The sequence below is a fragment of the Geotrypetes seraphini genome, chromosome 1, assembly GCF_902459505.1.
Source record: "Geotrypetes seraphini chromosome 1, aGeoSer1.1, whole genome shotgun sequence".
Taxonomy (NCBI): Eukaryota; Metazoa; Chordata; class Amphibia; order Gymnophiona; family Dermophiidae; genus Geotrypetes; species Geotrypetes seraphini.
The window spans coordinates 350,663,832-350,689,488 of NC_047084.1; the positions used below are offsets into that span (position 1 = coordinate 350,663,832).

Below are 25,657 nucleotides of genomic sequence, written 5' to 3' on the forward strand. Positions count from 1 at the left end.
TAGCTCTGGCTAAGTGGGAGGGGTAAATATTGAAGAGCATCACTATAAGCCAGAGCTAAGTGATGTTTTGCTGGTTTTAAAATGACCTTAAATATAAAAATAAATAAAATTTGAATAAATAAAGTTGGACTGACGAAGAGTACAACAGCCTGGGGTATGTACCCTATAGGTGGTCTGAAGGTCCATACAAGAGTATATAGTTTATACCATAGTATTTTCATGTAACTCAGATTTATTGATTAGCACTCTTTGAGCCTGGATGCTAAACAATTAGTAACATAGTAACATAGTAGATGACGGCAGATAAAGACCCGAATGGTCCATCCAGTCTGCCCAACCTGATTCAATTTAAATTTTTTTTTTTTTTTTTTCTTCTTAGCTATTTCTGGGCGAGAATCCAAAGCTTTACCCGGTACTGTGCTTGGGTTCCAACTGCCGAAATCTCTGTTAAGACTTACTCCAGCCCATCTACACCCTCCCAGCCATTGAAGCCCTCCCCTGCCCATCCTCCACCAAACGGCCATACACAGACACAGACCGTGCAAGTCTGCCCAGTAACTGGCCTAGTTCAATCTTTAATGTTATTTTCTGATTCTAAATCTTCTGTGTTCATCCCACGCTTCTTTGAACTCAGTCACCGTTTTACTCTCCACCACCTCTCTCGGGAGCGCATTCCAGGCATCCACCACCCTCTCCGTAAAGTAGAATTTCCTAACATTGCCCCTGAATCTACCACCCCTCAACCTCAAATTATGTCCTCTGGTTTTACCATTTTCCTTTATCTGGAAAAGATTTTGTTCTACGTTAATACCCTTTAAGTATTTGAACGTCTGAATCATATCTCCCCTGTCTCTCCTTTCCTCTAGGGTATACATATTCAGGGCTTCCAGTCTCTCCTCATACGTCTTCTGGCGCAAGCCTCCTATCATTTTCGTCGCCCTCCTCTGGACCGCCTCAAGTCTTCTTACGTCTTTCGCCAGATACGGTCTCCAAAACTGAACACAATACTCCAAGTGGGGCCTCACCAATGACCTGTACAGGGGCATCAACACCTTCTTCCTTCTACTGACTACGCCTCTCTTTATACAGCCCAGAATCCTTCTGGCAGCAGCCACTGCCTTGTCACACTGTTTTTTCGCCTTTAGATCTTCGGACACTATCACCCCAAGGTCCCTCTCCCCGTCCGTGCATATCAGCTTCTCTCCTCCCAGCATATACGGTTCCTTCCTATTATTAATCCCCAAATGCATTACTCTGCATTTCTTTGCATTGAATTTTAGTTGCCAGGCATTAGACCATTCCTCTAACTTTTGCAGATCCTTTTTCATATTTTCCACTCCCTCTTCGGTGTCTACTCTGTTACAAATCTTGGTATCATCTGCAAAAAGGCACACTTTTCCTTCTAACCCTTCAGCAATGTCATTTACATACATATTGAACAGGATTGGCCCCAGCACCGAACCCTGAGGAACTCCACTAGTCACCTTTCCTTCCTTCGAGCGACTTCCATTAACCACCACCCTCTGGCGTCTGTCCGACAGCCAGTTTCTGACCCAGTTCACCACTTTGGGTCCTAACTTCAGCCCTTCAAGTTTGTTCAACAGCCTCCTATGAGGAACTATATCAAAGGCTTTGCTGAAATCCAAGTAAATTATATCTAGCATATGTCCTCGATCCAGCTCTCTGGTCACCCAATCAAAAAATTCAATCAGGTTCGTTTGGCACGATTTACCTTTTGTAAAGCCATGTTGCCTCGGATCCTGTAACCCATTAGATTCAAGGAAATACACTATCCTTTTTTTCAGCAACACTTCCATTATTTTTCCAACAACTGAAGTGAGGCTCACCGGCCTGTAGTTTCCTGCTTCATCCCTGTGACCACTTTTATGAATAGGGACCACATCCGCTCTCCTCCAATCCCCAGGAATCACTCCCGTCTCCAGAGATTTGTTGAACAAGTCTTTAATAGGACTCGCCAGAACCTCTCTGAGTTCCCTTAGTATCCTGGGATGGATCCCGTCTGGTCCCATCGCTTTGTCCACCTTCAGTTTTTCAAGTTGCTCATAAACACCCTCCTCCGTGAACGGCGCAGAATCTACTCCATTTTCTCGTGTAACTTTGCCGGACAATCTCGGTCCTTCTCCAGGATTTTCTTCTGTGAACACAGAACAGAAGTATTTGTTTAGCACATTTGCTTTCTCCTCATCACTCTCCACATATTTGTTCCCAGCATCTTTTAGCCTAGCAATTCCATTTTTTATCTTCCTCCTTTCACTAATATATCTGAAAAAATTTTTATCTCCCTTTTTTACATTTTTAACCATTTGTTCTTCCGCCTGTGCCTTCGCCAAACGTATTTCTCTCTTGGCTTCTTTCAGTTTCACCCTGTAGTCCTTTCTGCTCTCCTCTTCTTGGGTTTTTTTATATTTCATGAACGCCAACTCTTTCGCCTTTATTTTCTCAGCCACTAGGTTGGAGAACCATATCGGCTTCCTTTTTCTCTTGTTTTTATTGATTTTCTTCACATAAAGGTCCGTAGCCATTTTTATCGCTCCTTTCAGCTTAGACCACTGTCTTTCCACTTCTCTTATGTCCTCCCATCCTAACAGCCATCTCTGGCACTACAACCTTCAACTTCACCAATTAAACATGAACTTCTTCCATTTAGCACTATTTCAGCATTTTCAACCCCTTCCCTATCTGAGATTCAAAGGATCATACAAACTCTATAAACAACCAGCGGGAATTTTTAAACAATCCCTCCGATAATTCCGCCTACACTTTCCAAAAGACATTTGTACAATGGAGACACATTTCAGTCAGAAAGTGTAAATGCAGCTATCTAATATAATAAAATGCTAGGCCGCGCATGCGCACTCAAAAGTCGTGTTCCCTGATCCGTCGCGGACATGACAGTGCGCATGCGCGGCCCTGGCCCTCTCTGTGCATACGGTTTTCAAATAAAAACAAAATGTTACACAGCAGCGGCGGCTTTCAAATAAAAAAAAAAAGTACACAGCTGCGGCGGCCTTCCTCACCCCCGGCTCTCACTGCATGGTACCAGCTCCTCTCTCGAACCGCACCAGGATCGAGAGAGGAGCTGCGACGGCGGCTTTAAAAAAAAAAAAAGTACACAGCTGCGGCGTCTCTCGAGTGAAGCCCGGTACTTCCGGGTAGCTAAGGGGCGGAGCGCGGCGCGTGCTCAGGGTTGAGACTATCACTTTCTGATTGATGATATCAAAGGTACAACTGAGGCATTATTATCATTTTTTGATCACTCCATTTCAACATTCCAATGTTATAAAGAGACAACTTCCCTCTACAAACTCAAAATCCAACAGGAAAAAAAAATATTAACTCCAAACGTATAGCTACTGCAAATAACACTTCAGCCCTTTATGCAATTATTAGATCCTTTACGACCCAAGATAGCAAAATTCTGAATCATACTTCAATTCCATCAGTTCAAGATCTGGCAAATTATTCTGAAGGCAAAATAAAAACGATGTGTAATACAGTCACACCATCTCTGGCACTACAACCTTCAACTTCACCAATTAAACATGAACTTCTTCCATTTAGCACTATTTCAGCATTTTCAACCCCTTCCCTATCTGAGATTCAAAGGATCATACAAACTCTATAAACAACCAGCGGGCATTTTTAAACAATCCCTCCGATAATTCCGCCTACACTTTCCAAAAGACATTTGTACAATGGAGACACATTTCAGTCAGAAAGTGTAAATGCAGCTATCTAATATAATAAAATGCTAGGCCGCGCATGCGCACTCAAAAGTCGTGTTCCCTGACCCGTCGCGGACATGACAGTGCGCATGCGTGGCCCTGGCCCTCTCTGTGCATACGGTTTTCAAATAAAAACAAAATGTTACACAGCAGCGGCGGCTTTCAAATAAAAAAAAAGTACACAGCTGTGGCGGCCTTCCTCACCCCCGGCTCTCACTGCATGGTACCAGCTCCTCTCTCGAACCGCACCAGGATCGAGAGAGGAGCTGCGACGGCGGCTTTAAAAAAAAAAAAAAAAAAGTACACAGCTGCGGCGTCTCTCGAGTGAAGCCCGGTACTTCCGGGTAGCTAAGGGGCGGAGCGCGGCGCATGCTCAGGGTCCGGGTGGAGAAGCCGGTGCTAGAGCCGCTCACGCACATTAGCGCTGGCTAACGCAACCCGGGTAAGGGAGGTCAAGCGGGGAATCAGTTTGGACGGAGGATCGCTCAGAGTTGGGACTGGCGTTCACCTTCGGATGAAACAGTAACCAGCTCCAGGGGAGCCGGACGACACCCACATGTAACAGACCAGCGGCACCCCCGATTTCCCGAACCCCCCCTCCCCCCAAGCAACAACAAAAACTCCTCCCGATGCATGCGGCTGTGACCCACCCCCACCCCAAGTAAACTCCCCTGGAGCAAGATCGGATGCCCGGAAAAGGGGGGAGGGGGAGATCACTCCCAACCGTCCGAGGATCTTTTGTAATGGAGTTATGATGGGTGGTCAGCAGCAGCTGCCACCGCAAAAGCTGACAATGGGGATGTGTAAGAGAAGGGGGCAGAAAAGGGGATATGTGTGGGAAGGAGGCTGCAAAGGGACATACTGTATAAAGGGGGCTGGGCCTGGAGGCTGAAAGGGAAAAGATGTGAGAAGGGGGCTGGGGGGCTAAAAAGGGGTTTGGAACTGGGGCTGTAAAAAGGGGACATGTGAGGGAAAGAGGCTTTAAAGGGGGGCTCTTGGGTAAAGAGACCTGATGTAGGAGGCTGTTAAAAGAAGACAGTTCGGAGAAGAGGGCTGGAGCTTGGGACTGCAAAAGGTGAGTTGTGAGAGAAGGGGCTGAAAAGGAATACAGGTGTGATAAGGAAACTGGGCCTAGAACTGAGGGCTGGAAGAGAAGGTATGAGAAGGGGGTTGGGTTTGGGGGCTATAAAGGAATGTGTGAGAGAAGGGAGCTGGGGATGAAAAAAGGAGGAAATGGGAGAAGGGGGCTACAAAAGGGGGCATGTGAGAGAAAGGGGCTGAAGATAGGAGCTGGAAGAATAAGTGAAGGGGGAATTAAGAGGGAGTTCTATGGAAGCGAAGGACAGAGGAAGGGGACAGATTTTTAAGTTGGTGAAAAAAGGTGGAAATAGGGAAGGTAAAAGGGGAAATGGGAGCCTGAATAGAGGGGGTAAGACATAAGAATAGCCATCCTGGATAAGACTAATCTATTCTAGCACCCGTTAATGTAACGGGCTTAAACACTAGTTCTGAATAAATGGTCTCAAAATTCTATTCTGCTGCGTTTACTTATACAGTATACTTAATATATGACAACATTTCTCTACCTGCATATCATTGGTCAAGAATATTTGATACCATATAAGGCTTTTGCATGCATATTGGGGGAGTGTCTTCCCCCTCACACAAGGATTTCTAAAAGTCACATTCTAATACTAGCTTACATCATTTATAAAAATACAGGAGAAATAAAGAAAAAGTATTGCAATATACTTACAAAAAAAATTATCCATACACATAGCTTTAAATCATGTCTGCTTCTCCCATGCTACTGAATCACTTAACAGCGTGCACTGAAGATCCTTCGTCTCAGTGAAAGAGAAGGGGAGTGGCCAACCCACTCCCCCCAAAATCTACTTTTTCCTATATAAATCTTCCAGTACATTTTTGAGGTAATTATATTCTAATCTAAGATCTTTAATTGAAAGTTCCTACATTTGTATTTTAATAGTTTACTAAAATTTAATTCATCGTATATGCATCTGCAAAAAGAGACAAAAAGAATGAATCAAGAAGTGTGGTCTAGATGGATGGCGTATAACTATTAGGGACCGGGCCTTGAAAAAGCTCTCTTCAGCGAAACATGTTGCTAAAGGAAGTCTCTAAGAAAGAGAAACCACAACTAAAAGATAAGTTAAAATTATTTATAAAGTTGATAAATAGAACAATACATAAATTTATAAAATAGGATCCGGTGAAGACAATGCACATTAAGCTTAACGTTATGAAATTAATTGAACGTGGAGTGGTGCATCTGAGGATTTAGTTGACAATCTTTATGACCTGTTTCGAAAGGGAAACAAGTTTGATGTATGATTATAGCTGAACAATTGTTGAACAAAATTTATGAATAAGGTGCTGTGAGTTGGATTAAAGATAAAAACAGATTTATTAGAGTGGAGTGAGCGATTCAATGAAAAAAATTTTGAAATAGGCTCACATTCTGATGGTTCACAAAAACTTTTTCTGTATAAATTATGTTAGGTCCATGAAAGAACTTTGGATGTGATTCAACTCAGAATAAGGACATCCATGTTCATACAGCTCTGGTGATGCTAGAACAGACATAGGCAACTCTGGTCCTTGAGGGCCGGAATCCAATCAAGTTTTCACCCATGAAAATGCATGGGATCTATTTGCATGCACTGCTTTCAATGCATATTCATTGGGGAAATCCTGAAAACCCGATTGGATTCCAGCCCTCGAGGACCGGAGTTGCCCACCCCTGTGCTGGAGTTTAGAACAGGATCTGTTGAGGTACTACTGCCTGTATGAAAATACATGAGAAATGGATGCCTATGTGATGGTTACATCCAGAATCAAAATCCATTTTATAAATGGAAACATCCAAATTATAAAGGGAAACATCCAAATTATGAATGGGGCAAAACAAGAGACATAGAGGTCATAGTAGCAGCATAGGAAATACAACTTATAAAATGGCCACAGAGCTATGTGGAATGGAAGAGTGTCTTAAAGGTAGAGCAATGGGCTAAATAATTTAGCTGTTTGCGATTTTGTTTTTTTTAATTACAAGCCCTCCAGGGACAGAAAATACTTACTGCACCTGAATGTATAGGAAACCTGCAAGCTTGAAGGCTACTGAAGCCTGTACATTCAGATATAGTTGCTATTTTTCTGACCATGAAGGGCTCAGAATAAAAAAAAAAGAGAAAGAGATGAAGTAGGATTTGAACCAAGGACCCCAGTTCTCAGGATCCTACTCTAACCATTAGGCTACACCTCCACTGACCATAAAAATCTATTAAGTTAAAAAAAGTACCATAAAGATCCATAGTTCCTGAAACTGTCAGAGTCCAGTATCCCTTGTTAATTTGAGATTTAGGGAAAGGAGATGGACAGCAACCACTGGGGGATTAAGGCAATGACTTGCCTTAATTCTTCCAGTGGACAGCAGCTAAATCAGAGCATATTTCTGTAATCTAGACATGTGAAGTACCAGATCTCAGTGTTCTCCCTAGGGCCTTTCAGCCGGGCGGTCCGCCCGGGTAATTTAGATGACTGCCCAGCTAAATTCTGCTGCTGCCGCTGCTGCTCAACATTAAAAAAAAAGCTGGCTTGGAGATTTCACCTTAGCCCGTAGCGAACTTATACTCCAGGGCTCTAACGTGTGCGTGCCGTCTTCCCTTCTCTTCCCTCCGAAATCGGAAGTTATGTCCGGGGGGGAGAAGAGAAGGGAAGCCGGCACGCACATGTTAGAACCCCGAAGCATGCGTTCGCTACGGGCTAAGAAGGTAGACAGGTCAGTGAAGCTTACCATTTGCTCTTCTTGCTGCCGGGTCCTGCCTACTTTCAGTTTCCGCGAAGGCAGGACCCGCCAGCATTTCTCCAAGTTTCAAGTTCAAGTTTATTGACTTTTAATATACCGACCATCAACAAGTATCTGGCCGGTTTACAATAAAAATTTAAAAAAGATAAATAATTAAAAAATAATGAAAGTGAACACCAAGGACGTTAACTGGACAGACTTGAAAGTGAGGGAAAAAGGGAAAAGGGGGGGGGGGAAGTTACATGTTAGAAGAAGAAAGGAGAAAGAGGGAAGAGGGTAAAACATATGGGATGGGATCGTTTTATAAAAGCAGTTGGCTGAATAAGAGAAGAAGGAAAAAGAGAAGAATGAAAAGAAGAAAAAAAAAAATACTCTAAAGACAGGAAAAGGCGCAATTGATCGTGATCTTGGGCCGATCAGCCTTCCTCTCCGACGGCAGAATTGACGTCAGGGAGAGGAATGCTGGTCGGCCCAAAGTAGGGAGAGCTTGGGGTTGCGGCAGCGGCTTTGTGGCCTGTTCCCCGATGGCAGCGGCATTGGCAGTGGCTTGGGGGAGGGCAAGGAGAAAGAAAGAGGGCAGGCAGGGAGACAGAAGGAAAGAAGAGAAACAGAAAAAAATAAAGGGGGCATGAAGAGAGAAAGAAAGAAAGGGCAGGAAGAGAGGTAGAAAAAGTTGGGGGGAGGGGAATGAAGTCAGGAGGAGAGGAAGCATACAGGCTGAAAGAAGGGAAGAAAGATTGGATGCACAGTCAGAAGAAGAAAGTGCAACCAGAGACTCATGAAATCACCAGACAACAAGGTAGAAAAAATGATTTTATTTTAAATTTACTGATCAAAATGTGTCTGAATTTATATCTGCTGTCTATATTTTACACTATATTTTACACTTTTACTAAACCGCAATAGCGGTTTTTAGCGCAGAGAGCCTATGAGCGTCGAGAGCAGCACTGGGCATTCAGCGCAGCTCCCTGCGCTAAAAACTGCTATCGTGGTTTAGTAAAAAGGGAGGGGCATCTGCTTTGACCTCTTTGAAAAAACCCCAGAATAGGAATAATTAACATTTTCTATACGTACAGTGTGCTTTGTGGGTTTTTAAAAAAATTTTTATTGTTGGTAGATCATTTTGACATGGTCATTTTAAAAGTAGCTCCCAAGCCCAAAAAGTGTGGGCACCCCTGCTCTAGAACATCGCTCCTTAGTTTTATCAAGTGGTGCAGTGAGGAGCCAGCATTTTACATCTTATCACCTCATTCTTTCTTTTTTCTCCTCATGTACAGTACGGTTCTTTATTCTAAGCAGCTCTGGCACTAACAGTACTATGGGTGCCTTATGCTACTTTTACTACCACTTGCAGTCAGGTTCGGCATTTTATCATGGTTTTGGGTTTTTATTTAGTTTTTCACCAGTATTTTCATTTATTTATTAAAGCAGCATTTTTTAACAACCCGATGCCCCTTCCCTATCAGTGTGCATTCAATTCACTGCCAACACTTTTTTGGCACCTCTTTCAATGGATCAAATATCATAGCCCCACTGTCGTGTGTTCACATTTATTCTGCGTATGAGTTTATGTTATCAGTGCAGAGACCTTTTTGGTAAATCCATTTTACTCTCCCTTTTTTATTTTCCCAAGTGCTGTGGTTTTATTCTTTGGTTTTAATAGAAGCTCATTTGTACAATAATTTAGATCTTTCCCAGGTTCACTTTTCATCTACCCGGTCGGCTTGTGTTTGAGCTACTATCGGCTTATGTTTTCAAGATACACTCTGTATTATCAGCTGTTCATTTCCCATACGTTTATTTTGGCCCTGTTTAGGTCTATATAGTCTAGGCATACTGTTTGTAACCAGCCATCATTTTAAGTATGTATATGCCCTATTTTAGGGGGGGGGTTAACTTCTTTTAGCATGTTGTTTCATTAATTCTGAGTTCGGTGTTACAATATGTTGTTCTTGGTTTTTAGTTTACACATTATTTATTCTTTTCTATGACATGTTCGCATCGCAATTTTACTCAAAAGTATAAATAGGTATCTATATTCAAGTTTCATCACGGTGCTCTGGTTTTGGCTCCAGTATTTGTTATTTCCGTCCACAAGGTCTGGCTATCCGTTAGCGTCTCATATTTTAAAGACTCACTCATTATAATTAGCGGTGATCCACACATCTCTTCGTAATGGACATGTCCGATTTTAGCATTTGGATCTTAGTACTATGGGTTTGGTCTTTTATGGTTTCCTTTCTATAGTCTGCTTTTCGTCTGGAGTCTTTTGAGTTTAGAATTACATTTTATGACATATTTTTGTGGTTATGATTGTATGACATGTCTAAATCGGTCAAGTTATCCATTCTTTCTATTATTTTTGTCCCCTCATACAGTGGCAGACCACCCCAGTTGCCAGCCCTAGAGGTGTACACAGCCGGCTTGATCCAGAACCTTCCAAGCTGCTCTAAATGGCACCTGCACCTCAGCACGGCTGCCGTACTTATTCTGAAACAGAGTCGGCAGCCGCACTGAAGTGCAGGAAGGTCCCACGATGACTGCATTTGCCGTCTCTGCCTCCGGAAGAAGTATGTGACATTGGAAGGGGTGGACCGGCAGCTGCAGTCATTGCAGAACCTTGCCGCAACTCTCTGTGTCTGCCAGCCCACCCCCTCCAACGTCACTTACATCTTCCAGAGGCAGAGGCAACAGAAGCAGTCATCATGGGACCTTGCTGGTTTGGAGGGAGAGAGGAGTATAGAAGGGTGGTGGAGGGAGAAAAAGGAGGCCAGGGTGGTATGGAAGGGAGGTAGAGGAAGAGAAAGGGGGCAGATGCTGATGGAATTGGTGTGCAGGGAAAGGAGAGAGAGACATAAGGGGGGAGGATACTGGATGGAATTGGGTTGGAAGGAAAGAAAGGGGGCAGATGCTGATGGAAGTGGGGGGAAGGGAGAAGAGAGAGTGAAATGCCAGACCATGGGGGTGTGGGAGAGGGAAGGGAAGAAGAGGAGAGAGATGCCAGACTATTGAAGGAGGGAAGGGAAGAAGATGAATGCTAGAATAATAGGGGTGAAGGGAGAGATGGAAGGGGAATACAAGGAGAGAATATGCCATATAGAAGGGGCAGAGAGAGGGTAGACAGTGGATGAAAGGAAGAGAGTTACAAGACTATGAGGAAAGCAGAAACCAGAGAAGACAATGTAGAAAAAAATTATATTTATTTATTTTTTTGCTTTAGGGGAGAAGCATTGCTGTTTCTGTGGTGTTGTATTGTATGCAGAGTCTAGCTTCTTGGTGGTTCAATTTAACCTTTGTCTACATTTTTCTATTTTATCCCCCCTTTTACAAAACTGTAGAGCATTTTTTTTAGCACCGGCCATGGTGGTAATTGCTCAGAATTTTATGAGAGTCTGAACTGTTACCACCATGGCTAAAAACCACATTACAGTTTTGTAAAAGGGAGAGGGGTTAGTTTGTGATTACATATTCCATACTAGGCGAAGGTGTTTTCTGTGTTCTGTGTGTTCGAAAGACATGGTTTTCAGTTAGGATTGACTGTGTAGGATTGATCTGTACTAGTCTGGCTTGTTTAGTTTTACAATGGGTGTATCGATGTACTGCTCACTGCAATATGTAAGATGCTGCCTTTTCCTAGGTACACTCTTATGTGATGTGTAGATTGTTACTAAAATCATGTTTTTCATACAGATGGGGGTGTGTCAAAAAACGATGGGTCTCGGGTGTCACATATGGTAGGTACGCCACTGCCTTCATAGTTTATATCTAATCCACAAGCCTGCTTTTAGGACCTACAGGGTATGTATCCCTCTGATTCATGACAGTTCTGCACGCGCTAAAAACGCTATTGCAGGTTAGTAAAAGGAGCCCTTAATTTTCCCCACCACCAAATTTCCCCGTCCCGCCCCACCCGGCTACTTTTTCATGCAACCCGGCTGGAAAAAAGTTTCTGGGGAGAACACAGAGATCTAATCATCATCCATCTTTTGGGGCATATGGGTCTGTTCCCCTTCTGAAACTGAAGTTAGTTGTCCACATTTTGGTCCCTCTCCAGTCTCGCCCAGAACACCCCACCATCACACCCCTGCATCATAAGGGCATGCTGCAGTTTCGGACGTCCATAACCCAGCTATATAAAATTGAGGTTTGGACATCTGTGCAATTGTATACTGGGTTTTCTGACACCCGAAACACCAGTAGATCTTCTAAAATAAGGGCCATTGTTTTAAAGTAATAACATCAGTGTGGTTTTATGCTGCTTTGTCAAGTTTTTAAACCTACAGATTATGCCTGTTGTACCAAATTCTGAAGCACTTTTCATGCAAACGTCTGTAAGCTAGACTATCCTTTCAAGCACTGACCTGGACTCAGAGTAATAAGAAGCTAAGAGTTACTAAGGTAGCACATTCCTTTCATTAGAAGCTGCTGCAAGAAAAACGGGAATCTCTTGAAAATAAACAAAAGTTACTAGAAACATAGGATCATTTTACTCTGTCAGTCAGTTGGACATAGCTCATGCTTTTTGGTAAAATTGCATTCTTGGTCCCCAGAGGGCTTACAATTAACATGTACCTGAGACAAGGAAGGGCTAAGTGACTTGCCCAATGTCATAAGGAGCTTTGACTTCTAATGCTATTGTGTTCATTAATATCTTCTGTATACCTTTTGCTGCAGTGCTTCCCTAAAAATCCCTGAGGGAGCACCTAAATTGAGACATTCACTGCAGTTTCTCTGGAAACATCCAGGGAATATGCCCCTTTTCTGTAATGCACGTAGAGGGTTCCCCCTCCCCCCCCCCCCACCAGGAGGACCTGAATCACCCCTTTCTGCCCGCAATAATGTAAGCATTCATCTTACAACAGGTATGCTGATCAGCATGAAAATTAGCCTGCTTCAGTCTACTTAAGTTGTTAAATATTAACCATAAAAAAACATATAGAATTATTTGTTGCATATCTCATATATGCTTAAGTTTACCCATCAGCAAAAGGGAGAGCTGGTTGTTGAAAACGCATATGTTACAGTGTTTTAATGAGTTATGTAAGCTGGGTAGCCATGATCAGCTGTTGTAAAGATACGTGTAAAATAGAGTTCGTCTGATAAACAGCTGATTAGACACACACACAAGGGGGAGTTTAACTAATGCACCGAAATGCATCTTATTCTAATGCAATAGTCTTAGCTACGATCTAGATTTCATATTCTGACCTTTGAAATGTCTTGGAACGCAGTAAGCACATTATTAACACATATTTTAAAGACTTAAATATTTTAGAAGACGAAGTCTCTCTCTCCAACTATATAGATCGAAAGATATAAAGGGTCAGCTACTTTGGGGGAAGGGGGTGTTGCCCTTCATAAACTCCTCAGTCTTTGAGAGTTGACCCTATGTCTTGCGCTTCACTTTTTTTTAACAATAATCACCTATTTTTTAATCTATCTCCCCCCTCCACACACACACACACTCAATGCATTTTTAAAGTAACGTGCTAAGTTGTTTTTTTTAAAAAAAATCCCCCCCACCCCCAAATATCACATTTACGCTGGCTTTTAACAAAACTGCAGTAGAGGTTTCTACCTTGGGTCGTCGCTCGTAGCATTTACGGTACCTCACCAAACTGCGGTAGAAACTTCTACCGTAGCTTTTGTAAAAAAAAAAAAAAAGGAGCCCTTAGATTTTCGTGAACAGTAATATCTGTCCTATTTCGACACCGACAGAACAATTTCGGGATCACCCAAACTTTGGTTTTCGCTGCCTCTCCATCATTCCAATGGCCAGAATAGCTCATGTGGCAGTGAAGAAAGTAGGTTTGTAACACTTGTAAGCCTGAGTGAAATGAGCATTCCCCAAGTTTAAGGATTTCCAAAAAAGAGTGCCGGTGCAATCAGACCCAATAACCATGTAAGATATACAAAAATATCCAATGGTCGGGAAGCCCATTGTTTTAGCAATTTCAATACAAGGCACTGACCTTAAATCTGGCTCTTTATGGAAGGAGTTGTGCAGAATCAGCAGTTCTGCAAAGTTGTGGGTGACAGAAGAGCAGCTCATGAATGAATGGACGGTCTTAGTGAAAATTTATGTAGGGTTGCATGCCTAGAAGACCAAAGTGATTTCATGGCACGGTCCTAAAAGCCTGGGTGAAAAAAAAGATTTACCCCAAGCTAGTTGATTTTAAATTCTTGGCCATTGCTGTTTGCAATTAATGCTGCAAAGTTGTTTGAGAAAAATCAAGAAAAGAAAAGCGTTGAATAAAATTTGCGGTTTCACAATGATTAGACGAGACCGTTGGCTGAAGGAGGTTTTCATTGGAGTATCTCAACGTTTTAAGAGTGCGTTTCAGTAAATGATAGCGCCAAATTTCATTTCAAGTCTGTATTCAGTTGATAATATTAAAAAAAAAAAAAAAAATCCCAACAACCCCAAAACAACTCTAACAGATATAATGTGCGGAGTTTGTCGTCGCCTCCCCCCTCCTCCTTTTGTAACGGCCATCATTTAGATAACTTACAGTATAAAAGCGAGGACTGGGTTATTCACAAAGCTGACAAGTCTTTTAAGCACCCAAATGCTCACAGTATGTTGCACCTGGACTGTTTTCTTCCATGCAACCAAATTCTTAAGCGTGGAGGATATATAGGATTACAGCTTTCCGGGTATAAACTCCATATTTATCCCTCTGCAAACTTTTTTTCTCTCCTCTCTAGCTTTTTTTTATTTTTTCTTTAATTGGCTAAATGTTCTGCCTGCTCACTTAGATTCTTCCGTTTGTACAACATATTAAATCCGCTGTTACATACCCCAGATATTTGGATTATTGTAGGGGAGGGCGTTCTTTGAAAAAGTGGCAGTCTATATTAGTGTGTGTTCTGTACCTTGAAATTCCTGCCCGGAAGGTACTCTATATGAATCAATACTGATCAGAACAGCTAGAAGCTCCCTGCATCCCCCCCCCCCCCAAAAAAAAAAAAACACCCCATAAATATCAGTTTATAGGTCTCTGATTTCTCTTATTTTTCTATCTTCTCTAACTAACCACCCTCATCATCCCTACCCATATCTATTTCTGCTTTCTCTTGTATACTTTCCTATTTTCCTTGCACACTCAGAGTAAGCGTGCAACACACTCAGAAAGGTTTGTACTATTGCCCTTGGGTCACCTCCCGTCCAGCCGTTTTAGTTCATTCTTCGTTTTAAATGATCCACATTTTGTTGCTTGAGGTTTGCCATATCAGGTAACGACAGTTATTCTCCAGTTTTCAGTCCTTAAGAGACTTTTTTCCCCCTGAAATAAATGTCATGCCCTCATCTAAAGCATCGAATCGGTTTAATACTAAGCCATTCTCAAATGATTCTTGGACAGATGGACGGCGGGATGGTCTGAAGAAGGTACTAGTTTGCAACTAAGAGGCCCTCGAGTTTCCGGGAAACATCGCTGTGTTGAAGAAATACAGTTTCACTAGGTTCTGCCCTAGTATGAATTATCGAAAGAGAATCCCAAAGACAATCTTGTAGGGAAAAAAAAAATACTTTTCAAAAGTTAAACTGAAAATAGGATATCGAGTGAAAACGTATATATTGCAGTACCTAATTGTTAAAGAAGAGAGAGGGGAGTATGTCCCTTTACAGGTTAATTAAAAAAAAAGTATGTTATAAAACAAACAAAAAAATAAACCCGCTTTATGATTCTTTCTTGCTGATCCATGCATTGTCTAGTGGCTTTTAGATTCAACTCTTTTTTTTTTCCTCTGAGATGAAAGCGGACGCCGTGGAGAGAGGCAGGGAAGAAAAGTCGCTGTCCATTCAGCACCACCCACTCTGGCAAAAGGAATTGGGAGCGTGGAGGCGCACCAGTCCTTTCCTCTTGCCTCCTCTTCGTCCAGTGCCCCCCCCCCCCCTCTGCCGTATTTCCTTACCCTCATATTAAAAGACTCCAATGACATCAGTCTCTTAAACATTGCAAGTAGGCAGCCTCCCAACCCCTTCATATATCCTGGGGGGGGGGGGGGGGAACTGAATGTTCTAGCAACTTTTTCATTCCTCGGTGAAAAGTTTCCCAGTCTGGAATAAATCTGCCTCCTCCCTGTCTAAACTGGATATGTGCTTGTTTTGGGGAAAGCCTTGAAGAATATTATAACCTGGGGGAGGACGTGCTGCTGATTGTAGTAAGAATGAACTGTTCTGGCTAGAAGGAAAACATTTAATGCATTTTTGTTGTTAAAACATATGCATAGCAATCTAAAGATCTCTTTCCATTAACGTATGTGTTTGGGGGGGGGGGGGGGAGGCAGATGTAGGGGAAAACTACAGAAGATGATGTATTGGTATACAACACAATTACACTAGAGAAAACAAGAAGTGAAGGCTGGAGCCAAGTTCACTGCTAAATGTACAGGGTGGAAGATTACTCGATTTTTCCCTAACCTCAAGAGGACAACACTTTACCATAGCAATAGGCTACCATGGTTTGCATGGTTGAATCAATGCAAAGTGAATATTTTCCCTAGCTTTTTGAATCCATACACCGCTCTTTGCCCCAAACTTGAGGAGCTGGTCCATGTCACTTGTACAGAATGGTACAGGCTGGGGGGCTATTTAAATAATTCCAACACAAGAACCAAAAAGGGCAAGAAGGCGCTCGGGCATCTCCAGGTATATACCAGGACTACATTATCTTTTTCGGGGACAAATTGTCTCTCATGTCTGCTTTGGGAAGTGTAAGGTAAATCTGTCCACGTTTGAAGGTATTAGGGAAAGTATTAGTACTGCCAGTGAATTCCCAAAGCAGCTTTATTGTCGGATTTGTCTCAGTTAGTAGTTGCTGAGACTTGGGCAATATGAATTGCTTTATCCAGCAGGGGAGCCCCCGATCAACCCCCATCCCCCCACCTAATTCCTAATGTGTCAAGCATCACCTTATACACGCATTTCACAAGTTGCTATAAACTTTTTCTCAGGCATTTTCAAAGCAAAATAAAAAATTTTAAAGACTAATTTGCATGAGCATATTGATAGAACCGTGTTTACTTTTCTGTTTTGTAGTTTAAGGATTACGTAAAACACAGCATATGCCATTCTACCAAAAATATTAATCATACCCCGATAGTATGGGACTTTGGATAAGTATTCCAGGGAGCCACTCTTAAGCAGCTGCAGCACCAGCGAAAGGGTGCAGGGCGATATGGGGGCGAGAAAAGTGTTCGTCTATGAAAGAGTTAAAAGGAGGGGACATGGGCTGTCACGCGTCATTGGGCAGATTATGTGCAGCAAACAAAAAGTGTGTGTCTGCGTGCCAGTCAGTCACTGCATCGGGTCCATCTGTACAACTCCCTTTCTCGTTTTCTCTCTCTCTCTCTCTCCTTTCTTGATTTCTACTTTATCTATTCAGAACACTGGATAGAACCCCCAGCATCTTTTACTGACATGGAAATACACTAATCCAAAAGACCCTGGAGGGGGGAAGAGGAGTCAAAATCATCCCATGCCAGCTTCCGGCTTCCTTGTGTTTAGGATTATAGTCTGACCTTATTTCTGGTAAGTAAATATGCATTTCCCTCCATTTTTGTAGCAGCTGGGAGAGAGATTGCAATGTCAAGACGACTCATACAAAGGAAAGGACTAAAGAAGTGGCATCCACCGAGGTGGAGATTCTGTAGCCACACGAACAATGACAGACCTTACAGAAAGGAAGGGGCGACTCTCCTTCTTCCTTTTTAACGAGAAAATCTGGGGTTTTATAGCCGATGATGGGAGAGGAGAGAGAAGAGGGGCAGTTTCTTAGGCTGCTGCCTTTTAATCAGCCAAGGAGACAGAGAGGAAGAGCTGGAGTATCATTATTAGCACAATCGTTCCGAGGACCATTTCCCCTGTATTGTTTGATAGAATTGCATTTTAATGACCGCGTTCCCGCTGTTACCCTAAGTGACGCTGGCGACCTCGGGCACAATGAAAAGCTGGTGGAAAAAAAAAAGGACTTTCAAAACAGTAACCGAGAATAAATAAAAAAATGAATGGCTGCAACAAGCATGGAGGCTTTAAAAAACCAACCCCAGGAGGCTACGATTTTTACTACATATTTACTTGTTTTGGTGCTTTCAATAGAGAGGGTAACCCTGCAGTCTGCAGAGAGTAAAGGAGGGAGTTATGCGTTTTAGCTATGTCTGATGTGAGAAAGTACCGATTTTATATTGGCATCACGATGAAAATCGCTTGTCTGCAACCCCAAAGTTTCGGGCATGAATCTTCAATTTTTTTCAAATGTTCCACTGTTTTTGGATAATAAAGAATGGAAACATGAACAGATGGCATTAATTACTTGAATAATATTATTTAATGTGTACTGTGCAGGGTCTGTTTTCAAATTACATTCGGCTGGGTTTTTTTTTTTTTTTCTTTTGGTTCCTTACCTGTGGGAAAGAATGGCAAGTTATCGAGTTCAAAATTGTTCAAAATTGATGCCCTAAAGGAGCCGATACATTTTTTTTAAAGGTTTGAATCAATAGAGTAATAACTAAACACATTTAGATATGATCTTATTTGAATGCTATGCAGAAACTTTTTCAAACCGAATAAAGTATATCTTATATTTGCAATACTTAATTAGCAGTCAGGTACTAACATGTGTCTGGATAAATTGATATTAAAACTGTGCGTTTTGCATATTTTTTATTTTTTAAACCCTACAAGGTAAAAATGGTGAATGAGTGACATACAAACATGAAAGCATCTTATAAAGATGTCTTACCTAGAAAAGCAGAATTTAAACGATTTGTTGCACAAAAAGGGATTTAAAGAGCGGTACTTTCCACTTGCACGATATACCTGCATACTTCACAAGTCACATTTGACTGGCTCTGTGGTCTTGTCTAACAAGGTAGCTGGGATTCACCCTCATCCATAAATAAGTGTGTGGAGGTAAAAAATAATTACCTCTGCTTGCTGCTTTTAATTAAAGTCTCCCAGGGAAAGTGCTGGATTATGGTAATGAGAAGACATACGTTCCCTCTTGTAGTCTAGAGCTAAAGGTTAGCTGACATGAAATCAGTGACATTGACAGTCCACTTGAAATCCATTCGCTATGCTTTTCTGTCACAGCGTGCAAGCACCGGCCCCCTCTTTAGGGCAGGATTTACCTCCTCTTCCATCCTCCTCTATATAAATAGGCATGATGGAGAGGCGGGTTTTTTTTGGTCCCCAATTGCTTAAGTTTATTTAGTTTTGAAGACTATTTTTATGTCCCTCTCTCTGTATATATAACAGCCATACTTGATTGTCTATTATTTTTGAATGTATGTCTGAATCCTGTTTTATTTTTTATTATTTGTGATTAAATATATGATTGTTATATCCTCTTGCACTTGGATGCTTGATTTTGCTATGTGTCAATGCACCCGTAAATAAGCATCGCTTTCATATCGTACCAGATATTTATAAATTCACAACTACATGTATGTCCTACTATAGGAAATCATGTGATGGTCCTTATTTTTTATTATTAGGCTCCTCACAATGATGGAAGACATCGGGGCTCAAAGGGGGATTTGGGATGGAGATGCCAAAGCTGTTCAGCAATGCTTGACGGACATTTTTACCAGTGTTTACACGACCTGCGATATCCCTGCCAATGCCATCTTTGGCCCCTGCATACTGAGCCACACTTCTCTGTATGACAGCATAGCTTTTATCGCTCTCAAATCCACTGACAAGAGAACCGTCCCTTATATATTCCGGGTAAGATTTTGTAAAACGAAAAAAAAAAAAAAGATTTTAAGACAAAATGTACAGTGCTATTTTATTAAATCTAAATTGTTAAGGAGAAGTTAATACGAAAAGAATCATATTTTCGGTGAGCGTGACACCTGCATTTCCTGTGACATTGCCGAATCACAGGAAAACAGCACAGTCTACGTTTTATAAATAACTTCATATGCTCGTAATACATATAGTTTTAGATTGCTGCTGTTGCTGATTCTCTTTGTACAAATTTAAGAAAATTAATATTTTATCATTTTTCTTCTGACACCAAGTCATTTTCACAGAAATACTTTGTTTTTAACAAACTAAGCCACATTCTATGACAGACACATTTTTCCATTAAAAATGTACTCGTATATAGTTCCTAATTATGTTTAAATGTCTAACAAATAATTCGCTATCGCCCACCTAATATAAAAATTCAAATTACTTGTCCTGTAAATATTTAATTTTTTATTCCTACAGGGATACTGATACTACTTATATACAAAGTATCATGTTTCAATAGAAACTGCATGCTTAGGCCGCACAGATCCAAATTTATTTTGGTGGATTTAACAATTAATAGAAAGCTGGCGTGCTTCTTACCCCGGGGGACCCTCACTACTGCACAGTGAGATTTATTTTGTATGTATATATATTTTGGCAGGTGGACACCTCAGCTGCAAATGGTTCCTCTGAGGGTCTCATGTGGCTCCGCCTGGTACAGTCTGCTCGGGATAAGGAAGAACAGAATCTGGAAGCCTATATAAAAAATGGACAATTATTTTACCGATCCCTTCGCAGGATTGTGAAAGATGAGGAGTTATTAGTTTGGTATGGTAAAGAATTGACAGACTTATTACTGCTAAGCCCTGCCAGGACACACAGCAAAATGAACGGTAAGTGCTTGTGATCATTCTTGGGGTTACTTAAATCACACAGAGGATTGGGCTGCATTCTCTGTAAATTTGTTCAAACTAGCCAGGGCTCAAGGTGGCATTGTAATTAAGGGTGGGGGAGTGAAGAGATACAAAGATTAGCTCGGAAACCTCCTACTATACACACTCAGCAGCCCTTGATTTTGGAAATAGGGTTGCCAGAGGTTGTGGATAGCAGCTGGTTTTAAGAAAGGTTTGGACATATTCCTGGAGGAAAAGTCCATAGTCTGTTATAAAGACATGGGGGAAGCCTCTGCATGCCCTGGATCAGTAGCATGGAATGTTGTTACTCTTTGGGTTTTGGCCAGGATTGGTCACAGTGAGAATGGGCTATTGGGCTGACCCAGTAAGGCTATTCTTATGTACATCAGGACGTAGATCTAAATAAAATTTGATCCATGGTATAGAAAAATATAGCCAATGAAAAAGCACCAGAGTGCCATTATCTCAAACCTCAAGGGGGGTGTTGTTGTAGTTTACATTGTACTTTATAATACATATGTGATGCTTATAGAAGAGGATTACATTTGGTAATTGCCAATGACCATGTTTTCCCCCACCAACTGTCCCTAGCAGTCTCTGCACGTCCAAATGAAATACTGAGATCTCTTTTCTTCTTCCCCTCTCTCTACAGGAAACTCCCCTTACACGTGCAGAGAGTGCGGACAGCGCTCACAGTTCGAGTTCCCGCACGCGGCGCACGTACGTTTCCGCTGCCCCAAGCGGTTGCAGTGCCTAGAGGAGCCGCAGGAGGGCGCTAACGCTAACCAACACCTACAACCGCACAAGTACCAGCGGCCCCCCCCGCCGCAGGCAGACACCAAACCCACCACCGATTTCCACAACCTGGCGCGGGACCTGGAGAATTCCCGGCCGCAGCAACGCACCCCGGTCCCCGAGAGCCCGCAGCCTGCCAAGAGGAAGGGCGCCGACGAAGGACCGGAGCAGGGCGCCCGTTTTCCGGCCGAGGAGCTGGTATGCAGCCCGCAAAGCTTCCGCCCCAGCGCCTACTATAACCTAGAGGAGAGCGGCCGCCGGCTGTACGCACCCCCCAGCCCGGAGACGGGTGAGGCCAAGCGCAGCGCCTTCGTGGAGGTGAAGAAAGGCGCCTCCGCCTCATCCACAGCAGCGCTAGCCGAGCAGGGCGAGGACAGGGAAATCTCCCCAGCTCCCTCCTCCTCTGCTAGCAGCAGCCCCCCCGGAGAGCCTCTGCCCGAGGGCAGCGCCGCCCTCAGATGCAGTAGCACCAGCGCCTTCAGTAGCGTGCAGCGGCTCGCCAGCCCCGACGAACGCAAAAGCGCCTTCAGCCAGCCCGCGCGCTCCCTCTACGGCCACGCTCCCCTGCAGGCGCTCGGGCCTAAGCTGCTGCCGGCCGCAGGGGCGGGGCTAGAATGCCACGTGGTGGGAGACGGCCCCGCCCGCCTCTACCCAGCAGACTCGCTGGCCACCAAGCTGTCGGGCGCTGCCGAGCTGGGCGGGGCCGGGGGAGGAGCGGGGGGCGGGGCCGGGATCTCCAAGCGCAGCCCCTTCCTCTACGCTACCACCTTCTGGCCCAAGAGCTCTGCGGCTGCGCCGGGTCCCCTCCAGCTGCAGCTGCCCTCCACGCTCACCTTGCTGCCGCCATCATTCACCTCACTCTGCCTTCCCGCGCAGAACTGGTGCGCCAAGTGCAACGCCTCCTTCCGCATGACCTCGGACCTGGTGTACCATATGCGCTCGCACCACAAGAAGGAGTACGCCTTGGAGCCTTTGGTCAAGAGGAGGCGGGAGGAGAAACTTAAGTGCCCCATCTGCAACGAGACCTTTCGGGAGCGTCACCACTTGTCCAGGCATATGACCTCCCACAACTGACCTAAGGGATGTCCCACCCGCCACAACCAAAACCCCACCAAACGGTCCAGCGAAAAGACTTGTTTCTCAGACTGTGAACTGGAACTCTGGAGAGGCACATTTCTTTTCTCCCTGAATGCACGTATTTACACTTTCCAAAAGCAGCAAGAGAAAAGTACATTTTTAAAAAAATGTCATATATTGCAGCATATTGATGCATTTGTCATACGTTTCTACTTAAATTATTAAGCACTTACGGTTTAGATGTAACGATAATTATACGTCAGGGTAAATTTTTATTTTAGATATAAAAAAGCCAGTTGAGGGGATGAGGAGGTTACACTCCGCGTTATTTGATGACAGTTTGTGCTCTGAAAACTAAGGACGAAATTCCACTAACATGTTTCCTTGGGAAGTGCATGTACCATGAAATGATGGTAAACTTCACTGCAGAATGTCATCGATCCTGTGAATGTGTTTCCTTTTCATACAAAATGTAATTTTGTGCCAGTGAAATTAAGTCTGAAATAGTTATGGTTTTCTTTCTTGGAAAAAAAAATTTATTAACCTTTATAGTTAAGCTGGGTATGTTGGATGCTTTCACAATAAATGACTTTATTTTCTTCAAAGCATTTGGAGGTTGGTAAGCATTTATTCAATATTCGAATTTTAAAATTGGAATCGGAACTTTGTGATACTTATGCTTCAAAGTAAATGCACTGTATACATTTCCACAGTGGAAATGGGTATCTTATATTTTAATAATGTCACTTTTTTAAAGTGAAGCGGATAAGTGTCTGGAAAGCAACGCATTAATTTCTGTTTTGGAACCTAGTGGGGATATGTCTAGATCAGTGATGGGTAACCTTTTTGAGCCCGAGTGCCCAAACTGACGCACAAAACCAAAGAATTTCCTCAAAGTGCCAGCACGTCAATTAAACCTTAATAACAAGATTTTAGTATCTAAAAACTCTTTATAAAGTTGCCTGAATTATGTAACATCATTTTTAAAGGTTGGAATCTTTGTATTGTCAGAGAATCAATTTGATTCACAATCCTTTGGTTTTCATTTCAATTTATTGGCAATTTATAATGTTTTAATGATTTCATTCATGGGCCGAATACACACATACTTTTCTCTGTCGCCGCACTCTTTGACCAAAAGATTTGTAAGCCTGCAACCACGTCAAGGTAGACTCTTTCAGCAGCTCCCCTCCCTCCCCCTTACCTTTGTGGCCAAGTCAAAATGATCTACCAACAATAAAATTTTAAAAACACAAAGCACGCTGTACGCAGAGAAAATGTTAATTATCATTTATATTCCGCGGGTTTTCAAAGAGGTCAAGGCAGATGACTTTATGCAATGTCACCTCAGTAACAACTATACAAAAATAGACAAATATTCCCCCTCCCTTTTTACTAAACCGCGATAGCGGTTTTTAGCGCAGGGACCTGCGCTGAATGCCCCACGCTGCTCTTGAAGCTCATAGGCTCCCTGCGCTAAAATGCGGTTTAGTAAAAGGGGACCATAGTGCAAAATATAGACAGCATATATAAATTCTCAAAACGGACACATTTTGATCACTAAATTGAAAATAAAATCATTTTCCTACCTTTGGTAATTTCATCAGTCTCTGTTTGCACTTTATTCTTCTGACTGTGCATCCAATATTTCTTCCCTTTTTTCAGCCTCCTGTATGCTTTCTCTCCTCCAGACCTCATTCCCTCCCCAAACTTTTTCTTTGTTTCACCCTGCCCCCTTCTTTCTTTTTCTCTCTCTCCATACCCCCTTTCATTCTGTATGTCTGTCTTTCTCTCTCTCTCCGTGCCCCATTTTTCTTTGTTTCACCCAGCCCTCTTTCTTTTTTTTTTTTGGCTCCCTGTCCCCCCCCTTTCTTTCTTTCTCCTTGCCCTCCCCTATGCCACCACCATTGGGAAAATGCTGCCACAGCCACTGGGGAATAGGCTGCCACTGCCGCTATCGGGAACAGGCCGGCGTCGAGTTCGCCCTGCTTCTCTTCCCCACGGGGCCGACCAACTCTCGCCAATCGACGTCAATTCTAACATCGGAGAGGACGTTCTGGGCCAGCCAGGCAGCGATTGGCTGGCCCAGAACGTCCTCTCCGACATCAGAATTGACGCGGGTGGCGAGAGTTGGTCGGCCCCACAGGGAAAAGCAGGGAGAACTTGGCACCGGCCTGTTCCCAATGGCGGCGGTGGCACTCAAGTGGCTAAAGAGATGCAGTTTGCCAGCCTAGGGAGAACACTGGAGGGTGGCCAGCTGTGCACCCCCTTGGGGCGTAAAACCGGGGCAGACCGCCCCCCACCCCCACCTTGGTATGCCACTGTCTGTACCTCACTCCCTCCCTATGACCAAAAATTCTCCTTTCTTCTATTCCCCGTGTACACAACCATCTCTTTCCCTCCCTTCCTCTCTCCCAAGTCCTTGCCTTCTGTGTCCAAAAACACATTCCCTCCCCCACCTCAGTATCTCTTTCCCTCCCTTCCTCTCTCCCAAGTCCATGCCTTGTGTCCAAAAACCCATTCCCTCCCCCACCTCAGCATCTCTTTCCCTCCCTTCCTCTCTCCCAAGTTCATGCCTTGTGTCCAAAAACCCATTCCCTCCCCCACCTCAGCATCTATTTCCCTCCCTTCCTCTCTCCCAAGTCCATGCCTTGTGTCCAAAAACCCATTCCCTCCCCCACCTCAGCATCTCTTTCCCTCCCTTCCTCTCTCCCAAGTTCATGCCTTGTGTCCAAAAACCCATTCCCTCCCCCACCTCAGCATCTATTTCCCTCCCTTCCTCTCTCCCAAGTCCATGCCTTCTGTGTCCAAAAACCCATTCCCTCCCCCACCTCAGCATCTCTTTCCCTCCCTTCCTCTCTCCCAAGTCCATGCCTTCTGTGTGCAAAAACCCATTCCCTCCCCCACCTCAGCATCTCTTTTCCTCTCTCCCAAGTCCATGCCTTCTGTGTGCAAAAACCCATTCCCTCCCCCACCTCAGCATCTCTTTCCCTCCTTTCCTCTCTCCCAAGTCCATGCCTTCTGTGTGCAAAAACCCATTCCCTCCACCACCTCAGCATCTCTTTCCCTCCTTTCCTCTCTCCCAAGTTCATGCTTTGTGTCCAAAAACCCATTCCCTCCCACACCTCAGCATCTCTTTCCCTCCCTTCCTCTCTCCCAAGTTCATGCCTTCTGTATCCAAAAACCCATTCCCTCCCCCACCTCAGCATCTCTTTTCCTCTCTCCCAAGTCCATGCCTTCTGTGTGCAAAAACCCATTCCCTCCCCCACCTCAGCATCTCTTTCCCTCCTTTCCTCTCTCCCAAGTCCATGCCTTCTGTGTGCAAAAACCCATTCCCTCCACCACCTCAGCATCTCTTTCCCTCCTTTCCTCTCTCCCAAGTTCATGCTTTCTGTGTCCAAAAACCCATTCCATCCCCCACCTCAGCATCTCTTTCCCTCCCTTCCTCTCTCCCAAGTCCATGCCTTCTGTGTGCAAAAACCCATTCCCTCCCCCACCTCAGCATCTCTTTCCCTCCTTTCCTCTCTCCCAAGTTCATGCCTTCTGTGTTCAA

The 25,657-nt window shown here is 43.6% G+C and overlaps 1 protein-coding gene across 3 annotated transcripts in view; it reads left to right on the plus strand.

Moving 5' to 3' along the window:
• PRDM8 (PR/SET domain 8) overlaps positions 1-25,657 on the plus strand; it is a 130,662-nt gene that overhangs the window by 41,127 nt on the left and 63,878 nt on the right. For 2 of the 3 annotated variants that reach the window (XM_033963708.1, XM_033963718.1), the window contains exons 2-4: positions 19,075-19,306; positions 19,980-20,211; positions 20,885-22,255. In XM_033963708.1, the coding sequence (XP_033819599.1) occupies positions 19,085-19,306; positions 19,980-20,211; positions 20,885-22,101 (1,671 nt within the window). In that variant the 5' untranslated portion in view covers positions 19,075-19,084 and the 3' untranslated portion in view covers positions 22,102-22,255. Of the gene's footprint in view, positions 1-19,074; positions 19,307-19,979; positions 20,212-20,884; positions 22,724-25,657 lie in introns of all 3 variants that reach the window. The other variant, XM_033963698.1, reaches the window with a different exon arrangement.